The 26670-nt window shown below is 50.7% G+C and overlaps 1 protein-coding gene across 1 annotated transcript in view; it reads left to right on the top strand.

The window, feature by feature from the left end:
* The first annotated feature begins 9503 nt into the window (after positions 1-9503).
* CRMP1 (collapsin response mediator protein 1) overlaps positions 9504-26670 on the top strand; it is a 67448-nt gene continuing 50281 nt past the window's right edge. The window contains exon 1 of the mRNA XM_065877149.1: positions 9504-9884. Coding sequence (XP_065733221.1) covers positions 9504-9884 — 381 coding nt within the window. The remainder of the gene's footprint in view (positions 9885-26670) is intronic.

The following is a 26670-nucleotide window of genomic DNA, read 5'->3' as shown; positions in this document are numbered from 1 at the left end:
AGATCACATTTTGCTTATCCATCTACCTGTTGATGGACAATTGGGTTGCTTCCCTCTCTTGGCTATTGTGAATAATGCCATGAACATGGGGGTACAAATACCTATGTTGTATTTGTTAATATTGGAATTAGCAAAAAACGTTTAAAAGCCAAGAGATTTCTCATTAATATCTGGATTTCTGGCTTCTTTTGGAAAAATAGTGAATCTGGCAACTCAGGGCTTCTAGCTTCCTGGCCACACTCAGAGCTGAATGAGGCCAGCCACTCCCTCCCCTACCTACAGTCACACAGCCTGGGGGGCCTCAGGCCCCCGATCCCTCCTGGTCTCCTCCTCGCTCCCCACCTCACCTGCCTGGTCTGCCCAGCACCCTCCGGTTATGGGTAGAAACAGAGACCAGAGAGGCACAGTGAGCTGTGCCCAAGGTCTCATGGGCGGGATTGTGATGTGACTGCTGTCATCCAGGAAGGCTTGGACTGGAGTCTGGTTCCAGCTCTGCCACTTGCCTGCCCCTGTGACCTTGACCTTTCTGAGCCTAAGATTCCTCTTTCGGAGGGAAATGGGAGAGACGGAACCTTCTCCGACATCCTTACGGAATCGTTGAGACAGAAAGAAGGGGACGCGTGGTGACTGGAATGTGGGGTTGGGATATGAGGGGCTTATTAACAGCACAGACGGGGCAGGCAGCTTAGGGTTTGGGGGTCTGTTTCTTCATCTGCAAAATGGGAAAAGGGACCATGCCTCCCCCATGGGCTTATTGTGAGGAGTAACTGAGACAGGGAAGCTTAGAGCCCCAGCAGAGGGCTCGGCACACTGCAGGTGCTTCACACGGGTTACTTTGGAACAGGTGAGGGCTGCGTTCAAGGGCTCCAAATCCCCACGGCAGCAGAGCAACACCCAGCAAGAGATGTGATGTCCTGGTGTCACCGGGACAGCCTGGCTGCCGAGTCCTTCCGCCTGATTTCAGAGCCTACCCTCTGCCTTTCACCTTCTGGGGGCCCTGGCAGGTCAGCCGCCTCTCTGAGCTGCAGATCCCCAGCACGAGGTGGGTGAGAAACGTAAGGTGCCTGGCACAGAGTCGACGCTCAGTAGAGTCTAGTTTCCCTCCTTCCCTTCCCAAGCAGAAGTCTCTCTCTCAGGTGAAAAGTATGGCATGTTTTCCAAATATTTCCAAAAATTAAAAGAGGAAAAAGTGTAGTTTCTAGCCTCCCACTGGAGCTCTCCCGGGTTCGTGTGTTCTTGGGGTTGAGGTGTGTCGCTCACTGGGGTTCCTTCCTTCATCCAACCAGGGACCGCTACAGACCTGGAGTTACAGCAGGGAACAAACAGACCAAATCCCTGTTCCCGTGGGCAGGTTTTATACCAGTCAATAGCTTAGTCGGCCGATCATCGCTCATGAAGTGCTTCTTCTGAGCTGGCTTTACGAGGGGCCCTGGCTTCACCCTCAAGGCTCATCTCTGTTGCTGCATGTGCTTTGCCCCAGAAGGCATGCTTGTCCTGAGCCCCTACTGTCACCCACTACTGGGTCTTTCTACCCACCGTGCTGTTTCTGTTACCTCGGTCCATCTCAGAGTCCCGACCAGGGGCTCCTGAGTCATTTCAGGGCCAGTGAGACCCTCCTGAGGGGAGCCATCCATCCCACTGTACCTGGGAAACCTAAGAGGCCAGGTGTGGCCCCGGCAGAGCCTCACCTCTCTACCTTTAGGCTTTGGATGGGTGAAACGGGAAGGTGGATGGAAAAAGCCCTTGGTCAGCTCTTAAGTTCTGCATAAATATACAGGATTTGATCTTCACGTGATGGAGAGATGAGAGACTACCTGGTGTAGGAGAGAGATTAGGGTTTAAAACAGAATCACCGGTCTGGAGTCTGGGTTCTGCAACCTCTTAGCTCCGAGATCATGGGAGATTCACTTCCCCTCCTCAGTTTACTCACTTGGCAAATGGAGCAATAAAATACCTGCCTTAGAACCTGCCGGGAGCGTTGATAGATACACTGCATGGGAAAGCACTTCGCAGACTTCAGTGTGGTACATACACTTTCATGTCATTAATTCACATCATTAGTTAAATGCACATCCATTATGTACCTACTGTGTGCTATTATGAACAAGGTGGTCTGTCTTATGACAGTTTGGAAGAGGTATCCAGGCGAAGGAAGAAGAGAATTGCTTGTCAGATGGTTGTACTGCACATTCATAGATCGTGATTAGCAACAGCCAGCGAGTTGGCATGGCAACATTTCCCCATGAACTGCTAGGCGGTGTTCTTAAAATAGGTTCACTAGAGGTGTGGCAGAAGCGAAGACACACAGAGTCCACGTGGTCTGATGGCTCTGCCCTTCCCACGTAGGCCAGTAGTGCAGTAATTAAAATAACAGATCTGGAAGCATCCATTGTTAGAGCTAGAGACTTTAGCAGTAGCTCCTTGCCTTTTCCCATTTGATAGGTGAGGAAACTGAAGCCCAGAGAGGTTAAGTGAACACCCATAGTTGCACAGCCTCTTGATGGCATATGGAGCCGAATCTGGTTCTGATATTTCGTACAGGGTTCTCCAGCTGTGCCACGATGCCCGTTCTTCTGATTTGGAATTTTAGATCTGGGTCTGATGAAACTAATTTTCTAATGATTACAATCCACATGTCATCACTTACCGACATTTATTCTATCAAAGAATTTTCCCCACGTTTCGCCCTGGGGAAGCCCTGAATCCCAAGATATCACGAAAACTCACTTACTTCTCAGCTAGGCTGAGATGATTGTAGTTTAAATCCACCCCTTCACAGCCTTCCCTACCTTAGTTTCCCAGTGTGAAAATGAAGCAGCATAGTTGATCGAAAGTTTATGAATCACTCTGTGATGAGATTACTGTATGAGCTTACTTATCCATCATCGCAGAGGACGGTGAGCCCAAATCCTTTAAAAGATGAGTTTCTTTCTTTCTATTTGTGTTACTCAGCAATTTGTTGAGTAAACTTCCAGACTTGAGTGTGGCTTTTTATATTCAGGCTGGTAAGCTATTTTTTAAGAGATTCACAGCTCTTGTTTAATTCCAGGGTGAAATTCCAGGTCTGGAATGAGAAACTTCTTGAGAACTCAAGCCACATCGGAGAATAGGGTGCTAGACATTTCTGACATATTTTAGACATTCAGCCTCTTTTTCTGTATTCAGACAGTGCCTTGCAGTTGGAGGGGCTCTGGGCTGGGAGTCAGGGGACAGGTGTGGCAGGAACCCTGCCACGCCCCCTCTCTAGGCTACCAGTAGAAGATTGCCCTCTGTAGTGATCATTCTTCACCCTGGTTGCATGTTGGACTCACCTGGAGAGCAGTTAGAAGTCCGATGCCCAGCTCCCTCTCCAGGCCACCTAAGTCAGGTTGTCTTGCGTGGATCCCAGGCAGGGATCTTTACCCCAGTGATTCTAATGGGCAGCCAGGGAGAGAACCACAACACTACAGCCTCACAGTCCCTTTTCATTCTCCCATCCCGTGTGTTAATTAAATTCCCAGATGCCATTGTGTGTTTCTTTTGTGTCAGACTCATTTATTTTTGTTCCTTGCTAGGAAAGAAACGTATCCTCAGAGTTGACAGGAAGATAGTTCTCATCTTTGGAATATTTTGGACCATGCGTCAGCGTGGTAACTTCACCTTTTAAGCAGCTAGCGGACCTATGAAAATGAAATGCGTAGCATGCTGTAGCATTCAGCTCCACTGCAAGCAGAGCTGGATGCCAAGCACTTGGTGGCTGATCAGCGCATGGTTACACGAAAGTTCAGATTATACAATTGAGTGATGCAATAGGCACACAAAGGAGATTTCTTGGGTACAGTTGCTTGAATCCTTAAATCTTCCAGAAGTAGATATTCTAAGTCCAGTGTGATATATAAATTGACCAGTTGTGTAAGCAAATAGAAACAGATTTCTATGCGGCATTTGCACCAACGGCCAGCTGGGTTCCTACCTGGCTCTGAAATAAATTTTTTGGAAATTCTCTGGTACTTTAATGGGCAGAGAAGAAGAAAGCCCTGGGGTTTGTGGATGTATTAGGTCCTCTTTCCTGTTTTGTGAGAGTTTCTAGAAAAAGATAGTATATGCCTTGGATCTAAAGCTGCTTTTAAAAAGTCAATAGGCTTAGGATGGAAGGATTGGGCTTGCTTTATCCCGTTTCTCTAAATCTTACTCTGGTTTCAGCAAGCACAGCTCCCGTCCAATCTAACGTCTGCATCCTTGGCATAAAGGTATTACATAGAGTCGTGGGAAGACTAATGCGGGAATTGATACCATCAAAATAAGGTTTGCTTTAATAACAATTTTTTTTGTCTTTGAAAAACATCATCAGGTTATGCCCAAAGGTAGACTGATGATACCTTTATATGGTGGCAGAATAAGGGAAGAGAAAGACGAATGTGCTGAAAACTCGGTATCAACTCTATCCATATTTTCTTTAAAGTAAAGTGATATAACACATTGTTTGCAAATAGGACATTGAAAGTGATGGGGACAATAAATACCTAGGCAGCAATGTTATAACTATTAACTATTAGACTTTACATTGGGACAAGGACAAGTTCTGCCTGTCACAGACATTGGAGAATGGGTTATGAGCCAGATACCTGGGGTTCGAACTATGACTCTGCCACCAACTGGTTGTGCAAGTTTGAATGGAATACTTACCTCTCGCAGTCTCAATGTCCTCCAGGGAAACATTAGGGAAGGTGTGAGCCTTAATGAGAGAGCACAGGTTTTTTTTTTAAAAGCACTCAGCACATATTAGTGCTCTGTGAACATTGAGAACCTTCCCTCAACGTTTTGAAAATCGTCCAGACACATTTCAGTGCCATGGTGGGACATGCACCACCAACCTCGGCTGGGTGACTAAGATGATCTCCCAGCGTTCAGATTTGCACAACCAAATTTGCTGGTGAAGCAGGAAAGGGACTTGGGTGTCCCTGGCAAAGGTGATGAACATGGCTTGTGAGTTCATTTTGGCAGAACCTCCCCGGTCTCCTCACTCTTCCAGGTTGAATCCTGGGCAGATATCACATGAAAGCTGTGAAGCACAGACATCAGTTTGGAAACTGTGTACTTTCCTCCTGGATCCCGAATGCACAATAACTAGACACCTTGCAATTGCATGAATCTAAAAGGACTCCTATATCATACATCTCTATCAACACCGGGTCAGAATTTTGGCAGTCCATGCTCTGCCCCTCCCCTCGGTTAGAAGCATTGGTTCACATGGAAGTGGTCTGGCAACATAGGCAGACCCCACTTCCTTTTGGATGTTCTGCAGTGGGACCCTCCCTTGGGTCCTGGAGCAGTGGCTGTCCCCAAACTCCTGCCTGCGGTGAAATGAACAGAGCAATCAGTCCTCGGAGATGCCCATCAGATTCCCGACCAGTTGTGAATCAGACTCAATACTCATTTCTGTGTTTTCAAGATTTGTAATGATTGCTCAATCTTGTGTAAAATAGGCTGGCATTTTCTCTTGTTACCAAGATGTATTTTTCTATGTTAGTTAAATGTATAATTTGTGTAATTTTGTACATTAAAATGTATCCTTTTTCACAGTTAAAGTTGTTTTTTCTTTTTTGAATGTTTAACTTATTGATGGTTCCTTACATAGTGTTGTAGACCCTAACACAATACAAAAAGGCAACGAATCCAAGACTCTTCATTTTTGGTGGGGAATAAACGATCTTCCCAGAAGTCAAATCCACTTCTCACAAGTAATCGAGTGATGTTCTGTACGATCCATTATATGCCTGCATTGGTTTACCATTTTTGCCGTAACAAATTTCCATGAACCTAGGGGCTTAAAACAACACACATTTAATATCTTACAGTTATGGAGAAGAGAGGTCCGGAATGGGTCTCACTGGGCTATAAATCAAGGTATTGGCAGGGCTGTGTTCTTACTGGAGACTGTAGGGAAGAATTGGCTTCCTTGCCTTTTCCAGATTCTGTAAGCTGCCAGCATTCTTGGGCTCGGGCTCCCTTCCTCCGTCTTCAAAGCCAACAGCATTGCATCTGCAAATCTTGCTCTGGCTCTGGCACCTGCCTCTGTTGTCACATCTCCTTCTCTGACTCTGGCCCTCCTGTCTCCTTCCCTCTTTCACTTATTAAGGACTCTTGTGATTACATTAGGCCAACCTGGATAAACCAGGATAATCTCCCCATCTCAAGACCCTGAACTTTATCACATCTGCAAGTTACCTTTTGCAATGTAAGGTAACATATATACAGGTTCTGGGATTAGGAGGTAAACATCTTTGTGAAAAGGGCATCATTATTCTGCCCACCACAATCCCCTATGAACTGATTTGGAGGCAGCAGAGGAAAACAAACATTTTAGAATCAAACAGGCCTGCATTTGAACTGGATCCCTGCCACTTTCTGGCCATATAACTTTAGGGAGGTTGCTTTACTTCTCTGAACCTTTTTCCTTATTTCCACAATGAGTGTGATAATCCATTACTTGCCTCACAGATTTGCTGAGTGTTATCCACCTAGCAATAAACTACAATTCCCTTTTTCTCATTTTTATAACTTATGAGGTTTTTTAAAAAAATCTTTGTCTCCCTGCAGGCTGGTGGGTGCATTTCCTAACTTATACCCTGGCTTTTTTTCCTGCCTCCCTTCTTCTGTTACGCTGGGGTTACTGGTCTTGAGATGAGGAGATGTTGTAGAAAGAACTCAGACAAGCCTGAGGTGGAATCCCAGCATGGTCACTTCCTGGAGGTTAACTTGAGCAGTAGGTTTAAGCTTTGTCATCCTCAGCATTCCAGCCTAGAAACGGAGGGGACAACATCTGCCAAGGGGGCTGCTGAAAGCACGATGTAACGTGTGGAAATAAGCAGTGTGTTCATAGACCCTGACCTATTGTAGGAGCTCAATAAAAGTCAGATCCCCCTTCTTCAGTAAAGTCAGGAGGAAAATAAAGTCAGTGACACAGTGGATGCCCAAGATGTGTGTTGGATGAATGTGGAATGATTAGTTGCCCAAGGTTGCATGGAGGACAGGATTCAAACTCAAAAATCTAGTCTCTTCTAACTATGCCAGGTTCATGCCTTTGTCTCCCCTTTCCCAGTGGGAGCTCTTCAGCCAGGCTTCTTGGGGGAGGGAAAATGATACCGGTTAGGATGCAGACTCTGGGACCAGACTACTGTGTTTCAATTCAAAGTGGCATCATTTACCAGCTGTGACCCTAGACAAGTTACTTATCTCCCTGAGACTCAGTTTTCTCATTTGTAAAAGGTGGCTAAAACGGTACGTATCTCAAAGGTCGCTGTGAGCCTTAAAAGAGTAACTGTATGTAAAAAGTCTACAATGGTCCTTGGCATGTCGTAAACTCTGTAAGTGGGAATCATTCTTATACTTCCTTGCTTCTGCACAAAGACAACTCTTTCTCTCCTCCCTCTGTGTTACTCCCTCCTAATCTTGACAACTGCCTAGCCCTTTCTCCCAATGAAAAGGGTTTTCTTGGTAAGTAGTGAGATCTCCATCACCAGCGGTATTTAAGCAAAGCTGGAGAGACAGTCTCCTCAAGATGTGAGAGCAGATTCAGGCAACCAAGTATGAGGATTGACCTCAAAAGTTTCATCTAACTCAGATTCTTGGTTTCTCTGATGTTTCTATGAGTTTGGTCACCACAAATAGTTTTGGAGCTTTAGAAGAAGTTTCTGTGTGGTCTTCAACAGGAAATTTCCTTGCCTGGAATGTGCTGGGAACAGTATTTCACAGGACAGATAGAAGGTTTCATTAAAAACACACTTGCACTGCACTCCAGAGTCTTGCAGAGTCTGGGACTCCTGGAACCAGTGAGGCCGGGTACTGAAGGGACAGTTCCCAGCACTGGAAGCTGGCAGGGTGAGAGGTGGGGTGCAGCACAAGGCACTGAAGTTCCCAGCTGGGTCCCCACCCAGCCTGTTGCAGCATGTCTGAACTTGCTCAAGGAGCGGGTCGGCAGCTGGTGATTCCATCCATCCAGAAAGAGCAGCTGGGACCACCATGTCCCTGGAGACTCTTAGGACTCTCTGCCTGATAATGATCAGGGAGAAATGAGCGAGGGTATCTAGGGAAGGCACATGGCACCTGGCTTTGAAGAGGGGTAGAGGGGAGCCCCAGCAGAGCGACCCCCAGGCCCCTCGCCCTTCACCCTGGCCCTAGTCAGAGGAAGCCTGGGACTCCCAGGCTGCAAGCTCCTAGCTCAGCAAGGGTACGCTGCATCAGGGGTCATGGGAAGTGACCCTGGAATGGGGAATATTTGTCTGGGTGACTGACAAGAGTGTGTGCGTGTGTGTGAGATGATCTATCTCTTTGTGTGTCTTTTTCTGGAGCGTTTCTATTTAAGCTCCCGACTACCCATATTTCTGGTGTGGATTTGTGTGTGGGCGTCCTGTCGGGGTTTATGCGTGTGGAGTCATCTTGTGAGTTTGCCTTCGGCGTGAAAATCTCTTTGTTGTGTGGATGTTGCAGGCATGAGCCTCGTGTACATGTATGAGTCGTTGGTTCACATGCAAGCGTGTTCTTCTGTTGTCTGTCAGTGTTAACGTGGACCCAGCACAGGAAAGAATCCCTCTTTCTTTGCTGTTTCATCCTTCCTGGTGTGCAGCACTGCCCGGTACACTATGTGTCTGTTTGTCTGTGTCTGTTTGTCTCTTTCCTCCTTGGAATGTCAGCTCGCAGAGGGCAGAACTCGGTCTATTTTGTTCACAGTACTGTCCCCAGTGCCAACAACATGCTAGGCACCAGCAGGGCACTCAATATAATAGTGCTGAGTGAATGAATGCAGTGTCCGGTGTGTGAGAGCCTCTCTCTGGCTGTGCAATCAATCTCAGTGTGTTTCTGTCTATGCGCTGGGTTGCGTGACTGACAATTTCTGGGGTGTGTGTGTGTGTGTGTGTGTGTGTGTGTGTGTGTGCCTGACTAGGAATATGTACAAGCATGTATGTGTGTGCAAAATTGTCTCTGATGTGCGTGAAAGAGCCTACATATATATAGGGAGTGTGTAGTGTAATCGACTCTTGTGTGTGCCAGCATGTTTGTGCAATTCTCACGTGTTTGTATGGCATAATTGTCTGGTGTGCTAGTACCAACCTGTGTGTGCCTCGGGAGCGTGTGTGTGTGTGCTCGCGGTTAGCAACCCTCGCACTCCTCGCGTCCCGCGCTCAGCCTGGGGGCGGGGAGCGGGGTGGGCGGTGAGGGCACTGCGGTTCTGCTGCCCGCCCTCGGCGCTGCGGCGAGGGCTCGTCACGGTCCCTCCCCGCCCTCGCTGCGGTCCCCGCCTCCCGGTCCTTTGTAGCCTGCCGCTGCGCTCTCGGACAGCCGCCCGGAGGCCCCGCCCCTGCCCCGCCCCGCCTCGCGTCCCGCCCCGCCCCGCCCCTCCCCTCCTCGGGCCGCAGTCTCGCCTGGGCAGACTCGGCCCTCACGGAGCGCTGAGCTCGGCACACAGCGGTGGCTAGGGCCGCGGGTGGGCGGGAGCGCGGGCTGGCTGCCGGCCTTGGACCGGTATGGCGGATCGGCGGCGCGCGTGGAACACGGAGGACGACCTGCCCGTGTACCTGGCGCGGCCGGGCAGCGCGGCGCAGACCCCGCGCCAGAAGTACGGCGGCATGTTCGCCGCGGTGGAGGGCGCCTACGAGAATAAGACCATCGACTTCGACGCGTACAGCGTGGGCCGCCGAGGCTCCGCGCGCACACCGCGCAGTGCTGGCCGGCTCGACGCGGTCGGCCTGCCGGGGCCCGGAGGCAGCGAGGACACGGCCAGCGACGTGAGTGATCCCTCGGGCTCGGCAGTCAGTTCGCCGGGCGAGCGCGACGAGCGACCGCCTGCGCTGCGCATCCGCTGCCCCGCGCCCCGCGACCTGCCACTCGGCCGGGACAATGTCCAGGTACCCTCGGGGCGCGCGTGGGCCAGACGGAGGGGACGGGACCCTCGGGTCGCTGGGCGTGGGGCCGCCCGAGGGCAGTGCCCGGGCAGGAGTGCTGGGGCCACTGCGGCCAGGCTTGGGAGAGCTACGGAACGCCCTTCCCCCACCCCATCATTCAGGAGGTTCGGAGAGGTTGTGCGACTCGGTCAGCGTTGGCCAGCATAGTCCGTGAGACTCCAAAGGGTCTTTCGAGATCCAGCACCCCCGCTCCTCCACTGCAGAAAGAGAGAGCGAGGTTCTGAGAAGGGAAGTAAGTTGGCTAAAGCCGCCACATGGTCCCTTAAAGCGCAGAGGGACCTCGGGTTAATTTCATCCAAGGATCCTCATTTTCTGCTTTACGAAAAGACAGGGAGCTCTGTTCCGCATTCATCCCTTCATTTATTCACTCACTCATGAGGAATTATAGAGCACCTACTATGTACCAGGCGCTGGGAGAGGTTCAGTGAAACGCCTGTGATCACATGGCTTAAAGCTTAAGCCTTTCCTGAGTGCTCCCTCTGTATTTTCCGGGGGAAGGATTTGGTTAAAGATTTAGATCGTGGGGCAGACAGAACTGGAAACCGCTAGCCGCAATCACCGACATCTTCAGAGGATGCTCCTAAGTCCCACAGCACAACGCCTGTGTGCTCACTTCACAGCAAGTTGGAGGCAGAGAGGGGGTTTGAACCGGGGTCAGTAGCTTCCTAGACTTGGAGGTCGCCCCCCCCACGAAAGTGGGGAAACATCAGGGAGAGGGAACGCCAGGCTGTGGGCCCTATGGCTCATCTCCCTTTCGCTGGGGTCGCCAGAGCATTGGGGGAAGATGGGTAGACGACCCAGCTTTGGGATATATGGGTGAGGTGCTTGGAAAACGGAAGTTGGAGCACCCGAGGGCCGATGAGCTGTAGCCTTACCCCAGAACTCCATGTCTTAGCACTGCTCAGGTCCCAGGCCCCTGATAGGTGCTGGCTTCCCTGTTTAGCACTCCGGCCCCACCCTAGGACAGGGTGGGTAACAAATTCATTGTGAAAATTAAATCAGTTAATGCCGCTAGGTAGTGAGCATACAATAAGTGTTTGTTGTTTATTTGAGTTTGATCCTTATCATTTTTATTAACCCTTCTCCCCTTAAATGCTCTGAGAGGCATACAGTGAGCCCGGAGGAGGCAGAGCTTGATCTGGACAGAAATCTGGGAGGGCTTCCTGGAGGAGTGGGGTGGGGGGCTGGGCTGGCCTGTGGCTGCTACGACCCAATAGTGGGTCTCCTCCTGCCCCCACCCCCACGCCCCGGGTCTTCAGTCTCGGTAGCTCGGGAACTCTCCGTGGTCCTGAATCCTGAGCCTCGCGAGATGAAAGTCTACAGTGAGGTGTGTGTGTCTGTGGGGGTGTGTGTGCAAGGAATGGAGATATCGAGAGGGTCCCGTCTCCTTGCCCCTATCCCTTCTATATCTTGCCCTGCCCACCTCCTTCCCTAGTGTCCGACCTCGCTTGGGATCCAGGCTTCACAGCCCGAGCGGGAGGCTTCGGGGCCGCGGACCAAGAAGCCGGGGCCAATACCGGAGAATCCTAGTTTCCAGTCAAGGCTCTGCGTCCTCTTGAGCCTCAGCTTCTTCATCTGTGAAATGGGGGTGGCATCTCCCAGCCTCTCTCAAGGCGTGGTGGAGTATCAGGGAGGCGAGAGAGCTTTGTGCACGGCCGGGAGCTGTGCAAGAGCGTCCCTGATGGACCTGCAGTCAATGTCACCAAAGCCAGCATCGCCCCTGGGCTCTGTCTGGGACGGCTCCGCAGCCGCGCCTCGGCCCTTGGGGACGCTGATCCCTTCACCTCTCCCACTGCTCTTTCTTCTCCCCCACTAGCCTTCTCCCCTTTCTCCATTGCTTCCCGGGTACTGGACAAAAGGCAGCGCCTCCGGCGCGCCAAGGGCTCCAGGAGCACGCGAGGTTCGGAACTGTGGAGCCTAGGTGATCGTGGTCTCCCTTGTGGGGGAGAATTTTACTTTCTGCGGACCGAGCAGCCACGGGGTTCGGGTTCGGGGGCCGGCGGGCCTCGCTGCTCCTGAGCTTTGCAGAGGGTGCCGGGGCCCTTCCCCCGCGCCCGTAAAGCTCTTTCCCGGGGAGGGAGGAGGGGTTTCTGCGGCGCAGGCGCAGCGTTTGCCGAGGCCCAAGGCTGTGCAACTGCGGCGCTTTGTACCCGGGAAGTCCACTTGGGAGCGGTGGTCTGTTTGGCCAATAGCAGACGAGTGCCCCTCCCCCTATACGCAGGAGGTCTCCTCTCCAATCCTGGAGCTTCCCTGCCCAGACTGAAGCCTGGGAGGGGCCCTGGTTCGTGGAACCTAGCCCTTAGCAACGCTGAGGAAGGGGATGTAGAGTCAGAGAGAGGGAGACCTGCAATTTCCGGTCAGCAACAAGAATTTAGACCCCAACTCAGAGCCAAGAATGAGCTCTAGACAAGTTGTGCAGGAACCTGGCTTCCAGATACTGCTCTGCTGCAGCTCACATGCTTTGTATCTAAGATTTCATTCTATCTCTGTAAGCCTCAGTTTCGCCCCTGTGAAATGGGAAACTTATGGCCTAGTGTTCCTGGAATACTAAGCCGTTTCTATTTTGTGAACATAAAACCCTATCTCCACTTTAAGGCCCAGGCATCTCTGGCCTTCTGTCCTGGACTGGAGGACTGGCCTCCAGGTGGCAGTGGAGGTAAAGGCTTCAGGCCCTAACCTGAGTGGTGGGAGCTTTACCAGGCCTGGCACCCCCCCCCTCTGTGTGGCAGCTGGAAGTAAAGAAGGTGGGGTCTTTTTACCGAGCCTGTGGGTTTGGGTTTTATAGGCAGAAAGTAGAAGGTTGGCATTTTAATCTGCCTGGATTTGGGAGGCACCTGTCTATCCCTATGGGGGCTTACTAGGGCTCCCCCGCTTTCCCCCTCTTCCCTCTTTCCTCTTCTGTCAAGAAGTTAATCAAGCTAGCCCAGGACTCCTGCCCACCTCTCCCCAAAGCAACACCTGTATTACGGGTGCTGGGGCTGGTGTCCACTCTCCACTGGGAACCAGGACATCCTTTTCCCCCTCCTGACCGCTAGCCTGTCCTAGGGGCTCTGGGCTCCTTAGTGCCAATGGTCTGGCTCTGCAATCAGCAATCACTGTCTGGTAGACAAGCCTCTGGGGATAAGCCGGTGGCCCCAATGGCAGGGGGCCCTGTGATGAGAGAGGGGCTGCAGGCAGTAGAGCAGGTCAGTCACTAATTAGGGCTTTGTCTCTGGGGTCCCTGCTGCAGGGAGGGAGGGAGGCTGGTTCAATGATGGGGGTGGGAGGAGTGGCAGGGAAAGGTTTTATGGAGAAGCCCTAGGAGGTGAATCTGGGAGAATAGATAGACTTCTGTCTGAGGTAAGATATTCAGAGAGAGGACACAGTGTGAATAAAGGCTTGGACTTAGGGCTGGAGATGTGCTCGGTCTATTCAGGGAGTGGCGCAGCGGAGGGACTAACGCAGGCTGTGGAACGAGAGGCCTGGGCTGGATCCTGGAGGGCCTCGAGCGCACCAGCAGCCGGGGCGGGTTCTGGGCACCCGGCCCACACTCCCTCTCCCACGCAGATGTTCGGGGAGGCCTGCAGATGCACTGCTGCACACCTGTGGCGCTGCCCACGGCCTCTGCCTGCGCACCCGAAGTTCATCTCTGGCTTTTAAAGGAGCCCTGAAAACCAGACCTACCCAATCCGAGAGCGAGGCCGGGGACCAGCAGAGGGCGTGTGCGCGGGGTGGGGGTCGGCGGGGCTGGGCGGTTGGGGAGGGGAGGGGCGGGGGCGGGGGGTGGAGTGGGGGAGATCTGAAGGGAAGCGCTTCCTGGTTCGAGCCGAGAGGGGCGAATCGGGCTCGGCTCCGCGCCGCCGGGAGGAGCTGTTTGTCTGCAGCCCCCTCCTCCCGCCCTCGCCTCTCCCTCCTCCTCCCGCCCTCCTCGCGGAGCCGGGCGGTGCTGGCAGCCGGAGCGGCAGCGGCGGCGGGCGGGCCGAGCAGCCGGGGCAGCCGGGCGCGTGGGCAGCCGCGGGCGCCGAGCCTCCGTCCCTCTCTTCACTGAGCCCGGGCCTTTGTCACCGCGCCCGCGGGGAGCGGGACCGAGAGACAGCCAGACAGGGCGAAAGCCAGCCCCACAGGTCCACCGGCCGGGCGGAGGGCGCCAGAGGGGGGCCATGTCTTACCAGGGCAAGAAGAGCATTCCGCATATCACGGTAAGCTGGGCCCCCGCCCTGGCCCCGCCGCTCTTGGCGAGGTGGTGGTGGTCGCCGCCGGGGTCGGGATCCGCTGGGGGACCTAACGGGCGGCCCCCGAGGGGCTTTCCTGCGTCGCGCGGGTGGGGCGGGGCCGGTCTCGGCTTTGCAGCCTCCTCCCCCCAGCCTCTGGGGACAATGCGGGGGAGGGCAACCCGGCGTGGCGTGGCGGGGCGGGGCGGGAGCCTCGGGTCCCTCTCCCCGCGGGCTTGCAGCGGATGGCTTGGACCCGGAGGATGCGGAGCCGAACAAAAGAGGGAGGGGCTCGGTGTCCGAACCCCCTCCCTCCGGCCCTGGAGCTGAGCCTCCAGCGGGCGCCCTTTGCACAGTCTGGCTGTTGCACCTCGCGACAGCGTTTCTTCCCCGCCAGAGTAAGGAAAATGATCGACCACCGCCCCTCCCCCACTCCCCCCCCCACTCCCCGCCCAAACCGATGAAGTGGAAGTCTGGACCTAGAGACAGCGCCATGATGGAGGAGCCCCTCCCATTCCTCACTGCAACTAAAAATAACCTGATGGGGCGGCCCTGGCGGCTGTGTCCCGGGAAGGGTTAACACTGGGGGGTGGGAATGGTGGCGGTGGCTGAGCAGTTCTCGGTGTCTCTGGGTGTGGCCGGAAACAAAGGATCCCTGGTCTTTATGCTTTGTCTCAGGGTGGGGAGCTGAGGACACAGCGGGTCCAGAGACCTGGCCTCCGCCTCATTCCCTGCCTGGCACCAGAGTTGAACCAAACCATTCCTGAGGGATGTGGACCACAGGTGCTGGTGAAACCCATGGGCCTTGGGTGGCTGATATCTGAGCAGCCAGGTGCTGGAAGGCATGATGGAATCCTCCAGGGCAATGCTTGAGGCTTGAGGGCAGGAGACCTAGCATCCTCCTTTATCCAGAATCCAGGCTCAAGGATGGTCCCAGAACACCTTGGAGAGGGCAGCCGTGGGTAGGGGTGAAGAAACTGGCATTTCCCACTTGCCTGCCCAGTGTATTGTGGATCTTGTTTTCTTGAATCTTTTCAATAAATCTTTTGAAGGAGGCATTATCCACATAAAGTTCTCAGAGGCTGGAGCACTGGTTGGGGAGGCAATTGAGAGGAAGGTTGGGAAAGAACTGGGACCCCTTGCCTCCCCAGAACAGCCCTGCATTCTGCCCAACTCTGGATTGAGTCTCTCTTAGAAAACTCTTCCGCCCAGCTTCGGGTCTTGTCAGCAGACCTTTGCTGAGTTACTGTCCAGGGACGTGCCCCCTGAGGGTGGGGACCACCTCTTGCCCATTCCTAATCCTTGCCCTCTGAGACACAGCGGTATAAGTGAGCAATCCCCTAACACTGTAGTCCCTTAAGAATCAGTGGAAGGGATGTGGTTGCCCTGGGCTAGGCAGTGTGGGAGGAACGAACTGGATATTTGCATGAGCCGGTCCGGGCTTTCCTCCTCTCCAACCCTGACCCCAGGGGAAATGAGGCAGGAGATGGAGGTAGAGGGGATGCAGTGACTGATGAGTCAGGAGCCCAGGGTACCTTTGTGACTATTGCCCATAGCAGGTCTGTGCCCCATTCAGGATCCCGGTTTCCAAGAAGCATGTTTAGCCAGATGGTCTTTGAGGCAGGTGTATGGGAACAGTGCCTCCGGAGTTGTGTAGTTCTGCCTGCACAGCCGCAGTGGTCACCCTGCCTGCAGGCTGTGGCTCTCTGGAGTGGAGATAAACTGCCCAGGCTTTTGCAGCAGACGGATCTGGGTGTGCATCTCTGCTCTGCCTCCTTTCTGAGCCTCCGTTTCACAGGACCATTTCACAGGACCCTTGAGCATCTGAGAGGACACTGGCAAAGTGCTTAGTGTTTCGTAGGCACACAGTAAGGGCTTCAGAACTGCTGGCTGATCCTGCTGCTTTAGTCCTTTGTGCGAAGCAGGTAGTCAACGCGTGTGTGAAAGAGAATCACATGGGGGCTTCCCTGGTGGCGCAGTGGTTGAGAGTCCGCCTGCCGATGCAGGGGACGCGGGTTCGTGCCCCGGTCTGGGAGGATCCCACATGCCGCGGAGCGGCTGGGCCCGTGAGCCATGGCCGCTGAGCCTGTGCGTCCGGAGCCTGTACTCCGCAACGGGAGAGGCCACACACAGTGAGAGGCCCACGTACCACAAAAAAAAAAAAGAATCACATGGAGTGAATCCCACAGCTTCAATAGCATGGGGAGGAGAGATGCTGAAAATGCCCCTTTTTTCCTGGGAAAGCTGTCCTTGATGAAACATTTGTGTTTAATTTGGCCCACATAGTCCGCTGCAGCTAGAAAAATGTGTGGTTTAAAGGAGAAGCCAGAGAGGATGGACTTGGATGGAGCTCCTTTGTAGGACCCACAGCTTCCTGAGGACCTTTTGCTGATAATGTACGTGGTCTGACAGGAACCAGAATGCCATTAAATGAATGGATAGGCATTGTGGCTTTCCACATGCTGCGCCCTTAACCTGTTCAATCAATAAAACTCATTTGGTAAGTTAATAATAAGCACCTGGTCTGTGCCTGCCACTGTCTGGGTGCTAAGGAAAGTGGGCATGAGATGGGCATGCCCTTTGCCTTCACAGTGTTTAGCAAAGACTGACATTTCAGCCTGAAATAACCACAGAATGTTGGTGGGGGGGTGTTGTAAGGGGAAGTACAGGAGGCTGAGGAGACCACAGCAGGGACACCCAGCCTAGTCCTGGTGGGTGAGGAGGGAGGGGTTCTGTGGCAAAAGAGTATGGCCCGTTGGAGAAACTGAAGGAAAGTCAGCATTGCAGGAGCCTGACCTCTGTGACCAAGTGTGGCTTCTCTGTGCAGTTAGAGCAAATCCTGGAGACGGTTAAGATGTTTTTTGGCAGCCACGGTATGTGTGGCCTGTGGAGGGACCCAGTGGGGCTTAAGAAAGGACCAAGATACAGCTGTCAGCTGCATCTCCAGGTCCCCACCTGCTTGATGTTGGGTCACTGCTCCTGTGAGCCTCAGTTTGCTCATCTGAGCAAAGGGGGTAAGGTCTCAGATTCAGCAGTGAAATTAGAGATAGGAGAGAGAGTATGTGAGCAGAGGAGGAAAAGGGACACTCCAGATAGAGCACAGTGTGGACAGAGGCAGGGGCACGGCTGAATCACAAAAATGCTCTACTCATGTTGACTATGGTGTCTTTTCCTCTTTTCTCTGCCTCAGCCTTTTTCTGAGATGCTAGAGTAGCCTGCTAGAGAAGAGGGAAGAAGCCAAAACACTTGGCTTCAGCCCCCAATGATTGTTTAAAACATTAGTAAAGCTCTCTTTCATGTATGGCTTTTTTTTCAAAAATTAATGGCATAGCCGGGATTAATTTAGTTAAAATGGTTTTTCGGTGCCCACTGCGGTGGTTAAGTGAGTAGGGGCATCCTGGGCGTGGCTCTGAGCAAACAAAGGCACAGGGCTCGTGGCCCTGCGGAAGCAGCTGTCCCAACAGAGCCACTGAAGGCGGAGGCAGGAGTGTCCACCACCACGGTTATGAAGTATTGTTATTACAGAGAAGACATCGTGAGTTTGCAGACCATTACAGCATTCAAAAGGATTTCCGTGATCTTTCATTGGGTTTTCAGAACAGTCCTGTGAGGAAGGCAGCCTGTTTCCCAAAGAGTAAACAGGATTATAGAGACTTGGAAGCTTCTTCAATGGCTTGTGGAGGAATGAAGGGGTCCTGTTCAAGCAGGGAGGGTAGATGGGCTGGTCTGCCTGGTAAGAGAGTCACTGTCTGATTGAAATCTGTGTGTTTGCGCGCGCGCGCGCGTGTGTGTGTGTGTGTGTGTGTGTGTGTGTGTTAGATCAAACAGTAAAACAGTAAAGATGAGCAGAGAAGAAAGAGATTATTAAATAAAAATTACATCGGACTGAATTAGTTATTTTAATGGACAAATATGCAAAAAACTTGCTTCTTCCTGAGGATAGCATTCAGCGTACCTTATAAGTATCTAGTTTATCTCGTTGCCTTTTTTTTTTTTTTTTTCCCCGGTATGCTGGCTTCTCACCGCTGCGGCCTCTCCCATTGCGGAGCACAGGCTCCAGACGTGCAGGCCCAGTGGCCATGGCTCACGGGCTTAGCCGCTCCGCGGCATGTGGGATCTTCCCGGATCGGGGTACGAACCCGTGTCCCCTGCATCGGCAGGCGGACTCTCAACCACTGCGCCACCAGGGAAGCCCTCATTGCCTTTTTATGCAAGGGATTTGACATGCCTAGAGTGATTTATCCTGCATATAGTGAAATCAGAGGGAAGTAGAATAGCAAGACTGAGGCTCAAGGAAAAGCAGAGACCAAACCTGCCAGTGATTTGGACCACTGGGAGTGTGCTTCTGGACATATGGTCCTGATTCAGAGCTTCTGTCATCCAGGGCAGAGAAGCAGACATTCTTAGTTAGGTCAAGTTCATGATCAGACAGGAAGAAGTGGGCCATTTTCTTTGGGGAAGAATTATTTTAAAATACATTCTTAAAAAGTGTTTGTGAACATACAAGTGATACTAAGTTGTGACATCTTCCATAACATAATGATGCCAACTTAGCCCTGATTGCCTGTGTCTTGTAATGAACTTGGCCAAGACTGAATACCCGGAAACACATGATATGACATATGTGAATGTACCAGGCACATAGTAAGTGGCTAACAGATAGACGATAGTTCCCTTCCCCAAACTCAGGCTCTCTTTGAGGAGATGAAAATTCAGAATGGCAGGTAATCAACGACTGTTAACTGCATATCTTAACCGTTTTGTTCCTTGAACTGTGCAAGGTGTCATGAGCAGTTAAAAAATACATATTTCATGATCCTGACCTTTCCATCTAAGTGAAAAATTGCACATACATGGAACGACTTAAAAATGACCAAAGGGTAAGTGTGGAATAGAGCACGGGTGTTAGAGAAGTTCAGGGAAGGGAGGGCTCAGCATTGGCAGAAGCAAGAAGAGGTGCCCTCTTGGGGCTTAGGGGATGGCATGAGCTAGGTGTTGAGGGATTTGATTGGTGGAGACAGAGGAAGAATATGCAAGGCAGGTGGAACAGCAGGGTCGAGACCTGGGCTGGGGAGTGAATGTTGTCAGAAGAGAATAAGAGTTTTACATAGCTAAATCCGAGGGTGAGGATCTTGAAATAAATTTGAATGGCTGGGGGACTGGGGAATTCTACAAGGCTTTGGAAGTCAGGCAGAATGCACCCAAAGTGATGGAAATAGCCCATGGGTTCTAAGTCTGGCTTAAATGCAAATGGGGTGTTTGATCTTGGACAAGTCAGTTCTCTAGGTCTCAGATTCCTTTTCTTTACAGAGTTAGATTAGATAATTCAGCTCCTAGTTATAGGATATTCTGACTTTATTCTGTGGGTAATAGGAAGCCTCTGGAAGTTCTTGAACTGGGAGGATGGTATAATGAAGGCAACATGGAAGAATGTGGATTCTGAAGCCAGACTATTGGGATTTGAATCCTGGCTGCTCCACTTACTTGCTGTGTAATTTTGGCAAATCACTTATTTTCTCTATGCAGCAATTTTCTGATTTGTAAAGTGGTCATAATAGTAATACTCCATAGGGGTTTTTTTCCCTTGAGAATTAAATGACTTAATATATGTGAGATATTTAGAATAGTACCTGCACATAGTATATATGCTCTATGGGTTAGCGGTTATTATTTCTTACTGCAAGATGGTGTTATTAGTTAGCTTTGTTCCATAGCAAACAACCCAAAGTCTCATTGGTTTTCAGCAACATACATTTATTTCTTGCTCATGTTACATGAGGACCTGGATTGGCTGTAGCTTTGCCCCTGACTCTTGCGAGCAATGGGTCTGCTCCTTGGATCTCCTCACCTTGAGACACAGGCTGAAGGAGCAGAGGCTTGAAGCACAAATGCCTTTAAGAAGTCCTGCTCAGCTATGGCACATTTCATATCTGCTCATAACCATTGGCCAAAGCAAGTTACATAATCAAGGCCTAAACTGATGGCAAAGAGCCCAGTGTTAGTCTTTCTGGAGCAGGTATGAGGATTAAATGTGAACATCGTGGCCCATCGGAGATGCTAATAAACACCTGTTGGAGCTGATAACGAGGTGGTCAGGAAGTTTAAGGGGTTAGTTTGAAAGAAAAGGCCTGCATCGTTTCCTAGGCTGAATTAGAGTTAGGAATGATCACCAAATTGAGGCGTCTCACTGGGCAATTAGAAACACAGAACGGCATGGGGGTGAGAGGCAAGGCCCAGAGACAGAGATTAAGGACCCATGTACAAGAGGCACTGGTGGAAGATAGGAAAATGCAAGATATTCCAGCAACCAGTGGTTCTCAGCCCATGTGCTGTGAGCACGGTGGTGTACTGAAAAAATCCTGTGTAGATGTGCTGCTAAATTTTGATCAGCATTTAAAGTTTATGTTTACTCCAAGTCTAAAAATTGTTCTAGTAACATCTATCAGGTAGATCGCTGAGCACTCACGAACGGAACAGTATGGAATAGTGTCTAATTTTTTTGTGAGGAAAAGGAAGCTCTTGTAATGGAAAGGGGACATCGGAAGACTTTGCCCCTTGAGCATATAAGAGAACAGGGTCAGGGCAGTGGACAGCGCGGCGCCATGGTGCTGAAGAGTAAGCAAGTTCCATTAAGGAGACACGAAAGGCCCTCTGAGACGGACACAGTCACACTGTAGTTGGAATGACATGGTAGTGATTGCTGCTGACTCATTTGGTGGTGTTTTATGTCTTTAATCCCTTCAAGACTGCTGCAAATTTTTATACCATTTGTAACTATGTCCTGAACACAGAAAGGTTGAGATTCATTGCCGTAGAGATGCAAAGACCAAATCCTAACTTTGCTCTTAGTGAGAAAAGACAACTGAATTGGTGGCTTAGGAAATGGAATGGGATCTAGGATACTTCACAGAGAGGCTGGTCTAGAAAACAAGAGTAAATAGGTAATAGGATGGAAGTGATGGCTATGGACGTATGAAGTTTCAGCTTCCTACTCCTTCCTTGGGCCTGTGCCCCAGGTGCAATCCCACTTGGGTAACTTTGGTTTGTCCACTTGACTGCGCACACTTGGAGGATTGGGACAACATCTACTTTTCCTCAGCATCTCCTCAGGAGCACTCTTATGCATTGGTGACTCATAGCAGGGACTCCATATTCTGTGAGTGGATGAATAAAAACTAGATTGCAGGGCTTTCCTGGTGGCGCAGTGGTTGGGAGTCCGCCTGCCGATGCGGGGGACGCGGGTTCGTGCCCCAGTCCAGGAGGATCCCACATGCCACGGAACGGCTGGGCCCGTGAGCCGTGGCCGCTGGGCCTGCGTGTCCGGAACCTGTGCTCCGCGACGGGAGAGGCTACAACAGTGAAAGGCCCGCGTACCGCAAAACAAACAAACAAACAAACAAAAACCACTAGATTGCAAGCTTTGCATCTTTGCTGAGTGAGGTCTTAAGACACTCTTGCATTTGACCTTAACAAATGTCCTATCCATGGATTTAGTATTTAGGTAGTTACCATCCAGAAGGAGATGAGGGTGGCATGAAGGGTTTCTGGAGGTAAAAAATAAAGATTTCCCAAGTGGTACTTTGGCAGTGGGGAGAAGGCAGGCCTGGCATATTAATGGGCTTCACTGCATTTCACACTGAAAGCAAGCTTTTACAAGAGGAATCTTCCATATATATATGTTGAATCATTAAAGTACACATTTCCCCAGGGTCTTGACTGAATAACTGCTTGGTGTTAGAACTTGGGGTCAATTCCATGGGAAAACTCCGCGGTTCTGATGCAGAATTGCATAAAGCAAAGAGGTGGCTGTTCGAGATTTTGTACCTGTCCCCAAATTATGCTACCATGTACTTTATATCAGACCATATTCATAGCCCCTTAGGGATTAAATCCGAAGCAAATATTTGACTTATTCAACCTCAAAGTTGAAAGGAACCTTTTAAATTATGTAAATTTTTCTGTGTTTGTGCATTTGAGGCGGCAGAAAGGAGTGTCCATTGCTTCTTCCCCACCCCCAGTCTCCCCTCTAGTGTAGGAATTGCAAGTACCCTCTCCTTGCCCACCTCCAGTGGCAGGGAGATCTCACCACTTTACACAGCAGCCTGCTTTACTCTTGGACAGCTGTGTTGTTGGAAAGTCTTTTGTATGTAGAGGGAGAGTCTACCTTTTGCCCTCAGAATTTTTCACAGGTTTCTTCCTCTTCCACACTGATATTCCTAGAGGCTCTGGACAATATTTCTCAGTCACTTAGGACCTTCTCTTTTCCAAAATAGCCCCAGTTCTTTACTGCAATTTCCAAGTACAGTGTTTGGATTTTCCTCTCCTTTTTTCTCTTTTTTCCCTTTCTTTTTCTGCTTTTTTTCTTTTTGCTGTCCTTTATTTCTGAGCATGTAGAACAAAATGGATCCAAAATAAAACTTTAATTATTGGGCACCTTTTAAACTGGTTTAAATACTTTTTAAAGTATTTTAAAATACTTTTTAAAATACTTTTTAAATACTTTAGACTCCTTTGAGAAGCTGTAAAAGCAATGGAAACTTTTCCCAGCTTCCTCAAATGCACAGAACGTTCAGCATAGAGCATTGGGCTTCATAGGCTGGTATTCTTTGTGTCGTGAGCTTTTACTTATCTTAAGTAATCCTGTGAGTTGGGTACTTTGATTAGCTGCACTAATAGAAAAAAAAACACAACTGAAACACAGAGATTAAGTTATTGCCGCAGGTCACCCAGCTAAGAAGCTGTGTGGGAACAAGCTATAGTCTCTGGGGTGAAGGATCTCATAGTCTCATGCGGGAAATGGACATATAAAAATGAGCCAGTAGATGAAGTTCTGTGCAGTTGGGAAACAATGCTAATACGGGTGCAAGCCTTACACGTTAGGAGCTCCAGGAGGTAAGCACATGTTCCTGGAAGCAGGACACTGCCCCTGACAAGGTGAGTTGCAAGAAATCCAGGTAGCAGATGCCACAGACAAAGGCACAGGGTGTGAAAGGGCAGCTCAGAGAGCCAGAATATAGTGTGAGTACACGAGTATAGCACAAGGCCAGGAGAGGGCAGGGGTCAGGCCAGAAGGCGCCTGGGAGGGCATACTTCGTCCTACGTGTGAGGACAAGCTGGTGAAGGGTTTAAGGAGAGGCACGACATAGTTGCATTTGTGACCAGAAAGGTCACTGGCTGTCGTGTGGAGGGGACAAGGCAGGCAGCAGGGAGACAGGTGGGGAGCGCTGACCTGGAGCAGGTGCTGTGGGAGGTGGAAATCAGCAGGGGGGTATGAGAACAACGGAGCAGATGCAGCAAGGTCTACGAAAGAGCTGGGTTTGGGGTGTGAGAGGTTAGAGAGAAGCTGAAGGTGGAACTGGGCCTTTGCATGAGATTTATCTCCCCACAATGGGAAGACGTTAAAAATCAGGCACTGAGCTCTGTCCACGCATTAATTCATTTTACTTTCAAAACCACGCTCTGCATTATAGATGGAACACTGAAGCACAGAGAGGTAAACGTGCCTAAGGCACAAGGGTAGTAAGTGTGGGACCCGATTCGAGCTCAGGTGTTCTGGCCTCTACTGCCATGTCCTTAACCAGCAGACAGCGCTGCCTCTTTGTTAAACGAGTATTGAATGAGATAATAGTTGTAGAAGCATCTGGCTTACAGGAGGCGTTGTCAGTGTTTATCAGGTGAACAGGGCTCTGCCTTGAATGTCTTAATACTGGAGAGCCCTTTCCAGCTTCCAGAGCCCTTTAATCTGCCTTACTCCCTTTTGGCCACAGCCGCAACAATCCTGTCAGAAGGACCGGTGAGGTGCATGGCACTGGGAATGGGCTTGAGATGTATGGTCTATTCCTGCTTATTCCCGTTTTTCAAAGGAAGGAACTGAGGCTCAGACATCTTAACTAGGTAGAGTGAGGAGAACACCGGGATAACTACCACGGGATGCTGGGCTGTCACTTTGTAGGTACCAGGTGACTAGGTTCATATCTGACTCCACCATCTCCTGGCTGTGTGACCTTGGGCAGAATCACTTCCCTTCTCTGAGTTTCCTTATTTGTAGCAATAATACCCACTTCTTAATGTGACTTCAGAATTAAAAATGAAAACCCATGTAATGCAGAAGTGATACTTAGTGTGTACTCAGGAATGTGGTTTTCTTGAAGGCAAAGGATTCCTGTTCAGATTGCTTTATATAAGGTAAAAGGCAGAGATGAAAAAATGCAGAAATGGGTCTACACGTATATACAGATTTAGCTAGCATCATCCTTCTATAGGGAGCCTGAAGACCTTGCCCACTCCTGGGGTCATGATAGAGGTGTGTTATTTTAACGCCAGATACTCCATCAGGGAATATTTCCTGAATGTCTGTCAGGTACAATGGAGCTTGAAATCTCGCTGTTAAAATTGCAGTTGTCATGGAAATGGGCCTCAGCTCACAGAAAAGGCCTGCAATCCATGGGGGCCTCCTGTGTTTCTTTGTTTGTTTGTTTTGCGATATGCGGGCCTCTCACTGTTGTGGCCTCTCCCGCTGCGGAGCACAGGCTCCGGACGCGCAGGCTCAGCGGCCATGGCTCACGGGCCCAGCCGCTCCGCGGCATGTGGGATCTTCCCGGACCGGGGCACGAACCCGCGTCCCCTGCATCGGCAGGCGGACTCCCAACCACTGCGCCACCAGGGAAGCCCGCCCTCCTGTATTTCTGATTCATGAAGGAGGAAAATGCCACTGTGTCCTTGACCCATGCGGGTGGGAACAAATGTGTGCGCGTTATATTCAATCTTCAGGCCTGTTGCCACTTCCAGGGTTGCTTTCCTGAGAAGTGTGGCAAAGCACCACCGGCTGACAGGCCGTCCCCTGAGGCAGAGTCAGAGGCAAATGGACTGGGTTTCTGTGAATAAATAATAAGAGTGCGCAGCTGCACTGTGGGCAGCACCTGCCACCGCAAGGAGTCTGGTTGGGCGATCTGTGAGCGGAGCCAGGGAGGAAGGGGGCTCTGGTCATGAAAGGTAGGAACAGAGTCCTGGGTTTATGAAGTATTTGAGCTGGAAAATCTCTCAGACAGCAATCACTGTGGCTGTGACTCCCAGCACAGAATTTGGATGGTGTATCAGTTCGCTTTGATGCAATAATGCCACGTAACAACCAACCTTGTGATTCTGTGGCTTACAATAACAAATAGCTGTTTGTTGTTCGCAGGTCTGCGGGTGGCAGAGGCTTAGTGGGGCTTAGCTAGATTTATCTTCAGGCTTCTTTTTGGGTCAGGCGTGCTCCTCCTAGCATCTCATTCTGGGACTCAGACTGAAGGAGACACCATTCCTTGGGTCCTGTGGTTTTCATGGTGGAGGATGGACTCTCAAGAAATGGAGCTGGAACCCGCCTGCCTCTTAAAAGCTCGTGCTCAGACTGGTGCAGTCACATCCACTCTCATTCTGTTGGTCAAAGCAACTCAAGTAGGCACACCCACAGTCAGTGCGGCTGGGAGAGCCCTGCACCCACATTGGAGCATGGCAAGTGTGGGAAGGCAGGAAGGATTGTGAAAGAAATGACACAATCTACCACAGAGGGTCTCCATCAAGAATATCCTAGATGTTTGTTAATAACAAATTCCTGGCCCATAAACTAGATCTGGCAAATGAAAATCTTGACAAAAACACCTGGATTGGAGTTTTTAGCAGACAATCCCAGTGGATTTTCAGGATTATCTAGGCTCTGGTGCCGTGTTGTGAGTTGTACTTGCATGAGTGAGGGGTGTGCCTACCTGTCCTATTGAATGTTTGAGTTGCAGCGTGAGCCTTAGTGTCGGTGACTTGTAGAGTCTGAAGGACTAATAACTTTCAGAACTCACCTTGACATCTCCTTGCCTTACGAGAAAGCCGTTTCACCTGCGCTCAATGCATGGGCAAGCACATTTCTACCAATTGCGGCTTCCCTTATCTTTTTGAGACTCGTTTTCACACTTGCCCTTTGGAGAGGGAGATATTCTTCATCTTTCCAGGAGTAACTTTTCGTTTAATTTCTCTGAGCCCCTTCCTACGGAGAAATCAGGCAGCCTCATCAGAACCTGTGTGCACCTGCAGCCCCGGGACGAAGCTGCCCTTTTCGTGTGAAGGCCAGACCTCTGAGATCCGTTTTTGGCACTCATTCATTCACTGACCCCAGATTCCGATGTGTGTATTAGTGAAGCATCGCAGGAGAGGGGACATGGGAGTGTCACATGCCCTCCCCACAACTTCCTGGGTGGGATAATTAAAGTATTGATAGGGTGGCACTCAGAGTGAAATGTATTTGAAACCAACTACATACATTGTGAAACATAATCTATGATTGTTTTTGTTCCACGGCGATGTAAAGATTACAGATATGCCTGTGAGCTGAGAAAGAAAAGCAGTGAGGAACTCCAAGCCCGGGTGAGGTAGGAGGGAGAGGGACAGGGTCCCAGGGTTTGGAGAAACCTCCTTGTCCCAGTGCCCAGTGGTGTTTCAGGACCACGGACAGCACGACATTCCCCTTTGCTTTCCTCATTTACAGCGTGGAACCTGGAAACTGCAGAACA

This window comes from Phocoena phocoena, chromosome 5 (assembly GCF_963924675.1).
Source record: "Phocoena phocoena chromosome 5, mPhoPho1.1, whole genome shotgun sequence".
Taxonomy (NCBI): Eukaryota; Metazoa; Chordata; class Mammalia; order Artiodactyla; family Phocoenidae; genus Phocoena; species Phocoena phocoena.
The sequence above is the reverse complement of the archived record's forward strand: the minus strand, read 5'-3'. Positions and strand labels throughout refer to the sequence as shown.